Below are 10000 nucleotides of genomic sequence, written 5' to 3'. Positions count from 1 at the left end.
TAAGCCGTTTCCTGTTACCCCTCGACTAAGGATGTATGTAGCAGCAGTACTGAATACGCTAGGGTTTAGGGTTTAGGGTTTAGGGTTTAGGACTTAGGACTTTTGAATAATTAAGGTTGAGGGTTTACGATTAGGGTTTATAATTAGGGTTTATAATTAGGGTTTATAATTAGGGTTTACAATTAGGGTTTACGAGGGTTTACGATTAGGGTTTATAATTAGGGTTTACCTCATGGCGGTTTTATATTTAGGTATAAATAATATATTATTTATAATTAGGGTTTATTTTTATTGTATATAACTAGGGTATATAATTAGGGTTTACGAGGGTTTAGGGTTTAGGGTTTAGGGTTTACGATTAGGGTTTACCTCATGGGGTTTTTTATATTTAGGTATAAATAAAATATTATTTGTTTCCTTAATTAGATGATTATTTACATCATAAACTTTATGGGGGCCCCCCCTACCCTCTCCTGTACCCTTTATACCTATACGAGGTAATAGGGGGGCCCCCCTCTCTCCTTCTTCTTTTAAATATCGCCTATACAGGACCACAAACCCTAAACCCTAAACCCTAATAGACCCATAATAAACCCTAATAAATCCTAATAAACCCTAAACCCTAATAAACCCTAAACCCTAGGAAAAGACGTCCTATAACTACACAAAGAATTAACAAAAAATAAACTATATAGGACATATACAAACCCTAAACCCTAATAAACCCTTAACCCTAAACCCTAAACCCTAAACCCTAAACCCTAGATAAGCGTACTGAGGGACATTAGGTGGTTGCCAATTACGCCGTCTCCTTAATAACTCTCGTCGTCTCTTCTCTGCTGCTGCTGCTGATTTTGCTGCTGCTGCTGCTGCAGCAAATCCCCGCTGCTGCTTCCCATACAGCAGCAAACCAGGAAAGGAGCGACGCAACAAGGTGTTGCTGCATCTGCTGCTGCAGCTGCAGCGGCTGCAGCAGCTGCAGCTCCTGCTGCAGCACACATACGTAAATGCTTCTGTGTGTGCACAATGATTATATAAAGGTTGCGGTGCTGCACCTGCTGCTGCTGCTGCTGCTGCTGTTCCACAGAATGGCGTTACTCCCCTCTGGGGCCCCCATGAAGGCCCACTGGGGGGCCCCAAGGGGCCCCCCAGGACCTTCAGCAGTGCCGGACTTCTTCTCAGATGCATGCAGAGCCCTACTCATAGAGAGGCACTTGAACCTGCTGCTGACGCTGTTGCTGCTGCTGCTGCTGCTCCTGTTGTTGCTGCTCCTCCTGTTGTTGTTGTGGCTGCTGGTGCTGCTCGCGTTCCTGTTGCTGCTTATGCTTCTGTTGCTGCTGCTCCTCTAGCTACTCCTGCTGCTGCTGCTCCTTCTCCTGTTGCCTGTGCTGATGCTGTTGTCGTTGTTATTTTAGTTCCTGGATCTGCTGCTGCTGCAGTTGCTGCTGCTGTATCGACACGCTGGGCAGGTAGAGGGGGCCCCCGGGGTACCAGGGGCCCCCAAGAGTACTGCTCGGAAGTTAAAAACGAACTAAAAAAGGAAAAAAAGAAAAAATATAAATTAAATAAAATACAATTTTAGTACGAAGAAGAAGAAGGCAGGAAAATACAGCCATAAACACCATCTGCGTCCCCCGTGCTCTGGGGGGCCCCCCAGGGGGCCCCCTGGTGGGTAACGGGTTGGTTAATGGGTTGAAATATACCCCTAAATATGCAAATTTCTTGCAAAAGTACAAAAATAATAATTATATTTATTTAATTTATTTAAATAAGCAAAAAAAGATTAATTTAATGCCTATTTATGCCTATTTTGTTTACCTTTATTGGTGTGGGGGTTGTATACAGAGGAAGAAATGTTTGTCTTGTAGGTATTATTATAAGAATAAAGAAAGGCATTTAATTACTTTATTTTTTTTTTATTTATTTTTTTTATTTAATTTAATTTAATTTAATTTAATTTATATTTATATTTATTTATATTTATATTTATATTTATATTTATATTTATATTTATATTTATATTTATATTTATATTTATATTTATATCTATATTTATTTAATTATATTATTTATTTTATTGTCCCTGTTAGTGGGAAACAATTTGATAGCCAGCTAGCTAGCCAGCTAGCTGCTCAGGTAGCTAGCCAGCTAGCTGCTTAGGTAGTTGTCATGCTGAGGATTTTGTTCAAGAGAGCATAAGTCTGTATGCAGCTAGCTAGGTAGCTAGCTAGCTACCTAGCTAGGTGCTTAGCTAACTAGGTAGGTAAGTAGGTAGGTAGGTAGCTAGCTACCTAGCTAGCTAGCTACCTACCTAGCTAGCTACATAACTAGCTAGCTACCTATGTAGCTGGCTACCTAGATAATTAAGTAACAAGCGAGGGTATGCCTCCAAGGATTGATGGTAAGTTGCCCGTAAATCCTTGGGGGCCCCCCAAACACTTGGGGGCCCCCCAACCAACACTTGGGGGCCCCCCTCCCCCTCATCCTATTTATTATAAATAGTGCATAGCAGCAGCAGCAGCAGAATTAATTTTTATGTCTTTTAATTCATTATAATATAACATCCATACAAATGAAGATAGATGCTGCTGCTGACGACGATGCAGGAGCTGCTGCTGCTGCTGCTGCTGCTGCTGCTGTTGCTGTTGCTGCTGCTGTTGCTGTTGTTGCTGCTGCTGCTGCTGCTGCTGCTGGTCGTCACACGAAGCATGGGAGGAATGAGGAGAGTTGGTGTTGCTGCTGTCCTCTCTTGCGCTGCTACTTGCTGTCGTGCTGCTGCTGCCTTCGTCCGTTACTGATCTGCTGCTGCTGCTGCTGCTGCTGCTGCTGCTGCTTGCTGCACTCGTCTGTTGCTGCTGCGCCGCCTTAGCAAGAAGACGGCAATCGATCCCCAAGTCATTAAGTCGATCAATCTCTTCTATATGCGATGCATGCATTCTGCTGTTGCTGCTGCTGCTGCTGCTGCTCCTGCTCCTGCTGCTGCTGCTCCTGCTGCTGCTATGAGCAGCAATAAATGCATCAAGAGCAGCAGCAGAGACATAAGAGAAATAATAAGCAGCAGCAGCAACAGCTCTTTTATCTTCGCTATTTAATTCCTTATAAAAAAAACGACGAGAAAAAAAAGATGAATAAAAAGAGGAGACACTTAATAACATCTGCAGCAGCAGCAGCAGCAGCAGCAGCAGCAGCAGCAACAGAAACAGCAACAGCAACAGCAACAGCAGCAGCAGCAACAACAACAGCAGCAAGAGGAGGAGACACAATTAATAAATATATAAATATTTATAACTGTCTCCTTCTATTTGTCTCCCTTTTTGTGCCTCCTTTTATGTTTAGACAAACAAATAAATAAATAAATAAATAAATAAATAAATAAATAAATAAATAAATAAATAAATAAATAAATAAATAAAGGTAAGTAAATAAGGACAAATAAATATAAGGAGAGAGGAAGAAAGAGAAAAGGAGACAAATAAGAAGAAAAAAGGAGACAAATAAATAGACAAAAAGAATAAATAAATAAAGGATAAATAAGAAGAAAAGGAGACAAAAAAAAAGGGACAAAAAAAAAAGGAGAAAAAAAAAAGAAACAAAAGGAGACACTTTCTTACATCTTTTTTATCTTTATAATAATATTCATAATAAGGAGATCCATAATAAAATAAATTACTGTTGTTATTATTGTTGCTGCTGTTGCTGCTGCTGCTGCTGCTGCTGCTGCTGCTGCAGCTGCAGCACAGCAGCAAGCTACCTTCATCAGCAGCAGCAAATATATTCATTAAATTACTTAATTCTTCGTCATATTCTTTCTTTAGTTTTGCAACATCTAATGAATATTTTATTATACCTAAAGGCCAATAACATAATACCTCTATATCTGGTACCCAACCAATTGGGGGGGCCCCCCATGGGGCCCCTAAAGGGGCCCCTAAAGGGGCCCCATGGGAGGCCCCCAAGGTCGACCCCAATTGGCCCCCCTCCTTTGGGGTGCCCCCCAAGGGGCTATTCTCGCATGAGGGCCCCTTTGGGGGCCTACAGGGGGCCCCACTAGGGGGCCCACTTGAGGGAGAAGATGGGGGGCCACCAGGGGCCCCCAAGGGGACAACTGGACCCTGGTTGTGGGTACCAAGTGGTGGGGGGCCCCCGGGGGCCCCCTCTATCAATAAAGGAGGTAATACCCCATTAAATAGTTGATAAAGAAGAGACAAAATAAATTTTTTATTATTTATTTTTTCTTTATAATGATAAAAGGGAGGAAGAAAAGAATAAATATATTTATTATTATTATTATTATTAGTAGCAGCAGCAGCAGCAGCAGCAGCAGCAGGTGTCTCCTTTCCTTCTTCTTCTTCTTTAGGTATGTGGACAGCAGCAGCTGCAGCACCAGCAGAAGCAGCATCAGCAGCAGCAGGTGTCTCCTTCTCTTCTTCTGTAGGTATAGATACAGCAGCAGCAGGTGTCTCCTCTTCTTGCGGTGTATCTGCACCTCCTCCCTCATCCTTTTGTGTCTTTGCTGCTGCAGCAAAAGAGACAGCATGCACAATAATATTAATCAATGCATGCACCTCTATACATTTGCCTCTGCTGCTGTTGCTGTTGCTGCTGCTGCTGCTGCTTCTGCTGCTGCTGCTGCAGCAACTAACCTGTGAATATCTGCTGCTGCAGCTCTTTTGCATGCATTCTTATTGCCTTATGTATATAATTATTAATTTCTTTTTTATAAGAAAAAGGAGGCCTAATAAGATATAATAATATATCTACTCCTTTTATCCTCATTTGCTGCTGCTGCTGCTGATGCTGTTGATGCTTCTGTTGTTGTTGTTGTTGTTGCTGCTGCTGCTGCTGCTGCTGCTGCTGTTGCTGCTGCAGGAAGGCAGAAGCTTCACAGGCGCTGCTGAAGACAAGAAGAACTCTCTCTGCAGGGCAACAAAAAAGACAAACAGCAGCAGCAGCAGCAGCAACAACAACAACAGCAGCAGCAATAGCAGCAACACAGCAGCAACACAGCAGCAACAACAGTATGCAGTAATATGTCGTGGTCCTATGCTAACTTGCAAACAAATATGTGCTGCAGGGACAACTAGCTAGCTAGCTGGCCAGCAAGCTAGCCAGCAAGCTAGCCAGCAAGCTAGCCAGCAAGCTGGCCAGCAAGCTAGCCAGCAAGCTAGCCAGCAAGCTAGCCAGCAAGCTAGCCAGCAAGCTAGCTAGCTAGCTAGCTAGCTGCTGGCAGCAGCCGGCAGCAGCAGTGGATATTCTAAGGGATTGGAGACAGTGTCTCTAAGGAGACAAACAACAACAATGTCTCACCGCTGCTGCTGCTGCGTCTGCTGCGTCTGCTGCTGCTGCTGCTGCTGCTGCAGAGCACATCTTTGGGTTGGGGTGTCTCCTGCTGCTGCAGCAAAGAGTTAAATTTCTTTGCTTGGTCAAGATATTCATCAACAACTTGCTGCAGCAACTGCTGCTGCTGCTGCTGCTGCTGCTGCTGCAGTTGCTGCTGCCGTTGCTGCTGGTATTTGAATTGTATATCTAGCAGCAAATGTCTCCTGTGTCTCCAATGGTGCTGCAGCAGCAACTTTGCTGCTGCTGCATCTAAGTGTCTCCTTGTTAGTACTGGGATCGTGTTAGGAGACGATCCCAGGTAGGGGATGTTAGGTAAATCTATTATATAACCTAAATATATAAATAAACTACGAAGCCTGCTGCTGCTGTTGCTGCTGCTGCTGTTGCTGCTGCTGCTGTTGCTGCTGCTTGAGTATTTTTCGTGTGTATAGACAGCAGCAAGAGGAGATCTAAATAGATCTATACGTCTACGCAGCAAAGGAGACAGCAGCAACGCTTCTTCTTCTTTTGCTGCTGCTGCTGCATTAAGGAGACGGGTTAGCTGCTGCAGCAAGGAAGCAGCAGATATCTCCAATCCTCTTCTGCTGCTGCTGCTGTTTCTGTTGCTGCTACTGCTGCTGCTGCTGCTAATGGGAGTAACTGCAAGACACCGCAGCAAGGTGTGCTGCTGCTGCAGCTCCTGCAGCCATGGTGCTGCTATCCAGTCCCCCCATGCAGCAGCAAGAGGGAAAGGAGACAGGAGAGCAAGAGGTGTCTCCTTTTCTTCTTTATAAGACACAATACAACTACGTGTCTCTATTCCTCGTTCAAATAAGAAGGGCAGCAGCAACTCAGCTGAGCTGCTGCTGCTGCTGCTGCTGCTGCTGCTGTTGCTGTTGCTGTTGGTGGAGGTGGTGGTGGTGGAGACTAACTCGGCACGATATATGACTTGCTGCTCCCTGTTGCTGCTGTTGTTGCTGCTGCTGCTGCTGCTCGTAGGCAGCAAAGACAGCTGCTGCAGCAAAGGAGGAGGAGACAACGAAGGAGGAAGCACCAGCAGCAGCTGCTCGTTTATATCCCTCAGCAACCTCTGAGGAGACAGCAGCAAACACAACAACCATAGTCAGCAGCAGCAGACACAGCAGCAGCTGCTGCTGGTGCTGCAGTTGCAGCAACAGCAATGTTGTAAGGATGCAGACCGCAGCAGCAGGTGTCTCTGCTGCTGCTGCTGCAGCAGCAGCAGCATCCGCACACCTAGAAGAGGCAAGGAAGCATCTGCTGCAGCGTATGCTGCTGCTGCTGCTGCTGCCATTTGCTGCTGCTGTATTGTCTCCTAACCTGTGTGTCTGCTACTTCCTTATTAACATGCACGTACACCGCAGGTTTGTGGGGCCCCCACAGCTGCTGCTGCTGCTGCTGCTGTTGCTGCTGCGGCAGCACAACGGGGGACCCAAAGACAGGAGGACTAACAAAGACTTTTCCTGTAGAGGGCAGGAAGTACTCAACAGCAACTGCAGCAACAGCAGCAACCGCAGCAACAACACCAGCAGCACAGATATTCATCGGGAGCCACTGACGCTTTCGCAGCAGCAGCAGCAGCAGCAGCAGCATCAAGAGCAGCAGCAGCAGCAGCAAATCCAAGTGCAACAGCAGCGTCACCACCAATAGTAACAAAAGCAACAACAACAACAACAACAACAGCAGCAGCAGCAGCAGCAGCAGCAGGACATGGTTACCTCCAAGTGTGAGTTGTGTATTAGCAGCAGCAGGATCATTTGCTGCTATACCTATGCAGCAGCAGCAGCAGCAATAAAGTAATGGATAAGACAGGGACATATAAGAATTAACAGGCGCATGCAATACACCGCAACAAGGAGACACTCTATTCATATTATTGGGGCTTTTTACAGGTAGACGCAGACAACACCCTCCTGCTGCTGCTGCTGTTGCTGCTGTTGCTGCTGTTGCTGCTGTTGATGATGTTGATGCAGCAGCAGCAGAGGCTCCTGTGGGAGATTTGCTGCTGCTGCTGCTGCAAAGACACAGGCAGAATACAAGCAGCAGCAAATGGTGTCTTACGAACAGCAGCAGGAAGTGCAGCGACAGCAGCAACAGCAGCAGCAACACAAGTAACAACACAAGCAGCAGCAGCAACAGCAACAGTAGCAGCAGCAGCAGCAGCAGCAGTAGACGCCCGAGAAAGAAGCTAAAACATACGTGGGCTCAAAGCTGCTGCTATTGTTTCTGCTGCTGTTGCTGCTGCTGCTGCTGCTGCTGCTGTGTTGCTGCATGCAAGTAGGACAATTCTGTACAAAGAATCGTAGTGCAGTAAGTATAGGTTGGGGGGCCCCCCTTGGTTGCCAACCAGGGGGAGGGGGCCCCCCTATAACAAGGGTATGAGGAAGAAGTATATATATATTAATTAAATAAATAAAAGTGTCTCCTTTTGTATAAAAAGGAGACACTTTTTTGTCTCCTTTATACTCAATACCTATACATATTGATCTTATATATACAGGAGAGAATAAACGAGGAGATAATTCATAGCCTATACACAGCAGCAGCAGCAGCAGCAGCAGCAGCAGCAGCAACAGCAGCAGCAACAGCAGCAACAGCAGAAGCACAAGCACAATAGTATATATTTAGCAGCAGCAGCAGCAGAACAGAAAAGAACAAACAAACAAAAAGAGAGACAAAGAGACACAAAGACAAGCCGGACACCCAGGAACAGCAACAGCAGCAACAGCAGCAACAGCAGCAAAAGCAGCAAAAGCAGCAGCAGCAGCAGCAGCAGCAAGAGGAGGGCTTACTTAATGTATCTGGTGATTGTGTTAGTGGGTGCAGCAGCAGCCTGTTGTATAGACACCCCAAGACAGAAGAGGAGACAATAATATGTAGTTGCTGCTCATAGGAATTAGCTTGCTGCTGCTGCTGCTGCTGCAGTATGTACTGCTGCTGATACTGCTGCTGTTGTTGCTGCTGTTGCTGCAGCAGCTGCAGCAAGTGCTGCCTCCTATATGGGGCCTCAAATGCTAAGAAATGGGGCTGCAGCAGACACGAATGCATGCGCTGCTGCTGCAGCACTTGCTTCCCTGTCTTAGGTGTATCAACAGCAGCAGCAGCAAGATTAGCTAGATATATAGCTACCTTATTACATGCCTTATGCTGCTGCTGCACTTCTTCCTTATGCTGCTGCTGCTGTACATGCTGCTGCTGCTGCTGCTGCTGCTGCTGCTGCTGCTGCTGCTCAGCATAATAATAATTAGGGGCTAAACATAGACGGAAATGATTTCTTGCTATTATACCTAAATTAAATACTTCTTTTATTCTTATTATATAACGAGATAATAATAATATTTCCTTCTCCTCTTCTGCTGCTGCTGCTGCTGTTGCTGCTGCTGCTGTTGCTGCTGTTGCTCGTGCTGCACGTGCTGCTGCTGCTGCTGGTCGTGCTGCTGCTCGTAATAGTACTGCACGGCGTGCAGGTAATGCTACTGCTAATGCAAAGGAGGCAGGAGACACTGTTGCTACTGAAGATCCTGCAGGCGCTACTGCTGCTGCTGCTGCTGCTGCAGGTTCTGCTGCTGCAGGTTCTGCTGCTGCAGGTTCTGCTGCTGCAGGTGCTGCTGCTGGAGGTGCTGCTGCTGCAGGTTCTGCTGCTGCAGGTGCTGCTGCTGCAGGTGCTGCTGCTGCAGGTTCTGCTGCTGGAGGTGCTGCTGCTGGAGGTGCTGCTGCTGCAGGTTCTGCTGCTGCAGGTGCTGCCTCTTTTGCTGCTGCTGTTTGGAGCTCTGCTGCTGTCTCCTTTGTTGCTGCTGCAGTATGTGGTTCTGTTGCCGTCTCTTCGTTCTCTTTTGCTGCTGCGGTTTGCAGCTCTGCTGCTGTCTCTGTTATCTCTTCTGCTGCTGCTGCAGTTGTCTCGTTGTCTCCTTCTGCTGCTGCTGCTGTTGTCTCGTTGTCTCCTTCTGCTTGAGATCCTGCTGCTGCTGCTGCTGCACTTGCTCCTGCTGCTGCTGCTGCATGACTGGACTGTCTTATGACGTCACTATCGGATCGATTATCTTTGCATGCGCTGCTGCTCTCACTATCGCTGTTGCTGCTGCTGCTGCTGCTGCTGCTGCAGTTGCTGCTGCAGGAGGTATAACTGCTGTTGCTGTTCCTCCTACTATTACTATTATATCCAGTAGCAGCAGCAGCAGCAGCAGCAGCAGTAGCAGCAGGAGGAGCAGGAGCAGCAGGAGGAGGTGCCCTTCCTTGTGACCATAAGAGCAACAAAGGAAGGACAATAGATTGATCATAAAATACCCAATACTTATCACCATCTAAATCACCACCAGATAACATAGAGGGTATATCCCTATAATTATATTCATAATTAGTCTTATTCTCCCTCCTCTTGCTGCTGCTGCTGCTGCTGCTGCTGCTGCTGTTGCTGTTGGTGGTGGCGGTCCTGCTGTACGCACAGAGATGCAGTAGATAATGCAGATTGCATGTTAATGCTGCAGCAGGAGGGACAGCAATCGTTACTGCAGCAGCAGCAGAGTCAGCAACAAGAGAAGCAAAAGGGGCATCAGCAGCAATCGGGTGCAGCAACAGTTGCAGCTGCAGCAGCAGCTGCAGCAGCAGCAGCAGCAGCAGCAGCAGCAGCTATATCTTACCGGCATACAGCAGGGTGCCTCCAATT

The 10000-nt window shown here is 46.7% G+C and overlaps 2 protein-coding genes across 2 annotated transcripts in view; both read right to left on the bottom strand.

Moving 5' to 3' along the window:
• The window catches only part of EMWEY_00026860 (hypothetical protein), a gene marked incomplete at both ends in the record, with an annotated part of 4161 nt that extends 2957 nt beyond the window's left edge, over positions 1 to 1204 (bottom strand). Inside the window, 2 exons of the mRNA XM_013478126.1 lie at positions 468 to 541; positions 1056 to 1204. Of these exons, the coding sequence (XP_013333580.1) occupies positions 468 to 541; positions 1056 to 1204 (223 nt within the window). The remainder of the gene's footprint in view (positions 1 to 467; positions 542 to 1055) is intronic.
• Positions 1205 to 7554: 6350 nt separating this feature from the next.
• Positions 7555 to 10000, bottom strand: part of EMWEY_00026850 (hypothetical protein) — a gene marked incomplete at both ends in the record, with an annotated part of 2857 nt that continues 411 nt past the window's right edge. Inside the window, 3 exons of the mRNA XM_013478125.1 lie at positions 7555 to 7625; positions 8130 to 9766; positions 9975 to 10000. The exon at positions 9975 to 10000 is cut by the window's right edge and continues 258 nt beyond it. Of these exons, the coding sequence (XP_013333579.1) occupies positions 7555 to 7625; positions 8130 to 9766; positions 9975 to 10000 (1734 nt within the window). The remainder of the gene's footprint in view (positions 7626 to 8129; positions 9767 to 9974) is intronic.

The sequence above is a fragment of the Eimeria maxima genome, genomic scaffold (assembly GCF_000499605.1).
Source record: "Eimeria maxima Weybridge genomic scaffold, Emw_scaff293, whole genome shotgun sequence".
NCBI classification, from domain to species: Eukaryota; Apicomplexa; class Conoidasida; order Eucoccidiorida; family Eimeriidae; genus Eimeria; species Eimeria maxima.
This window is presented reverse-complemented; position numbering and strand designations above follow the sequence as displayed.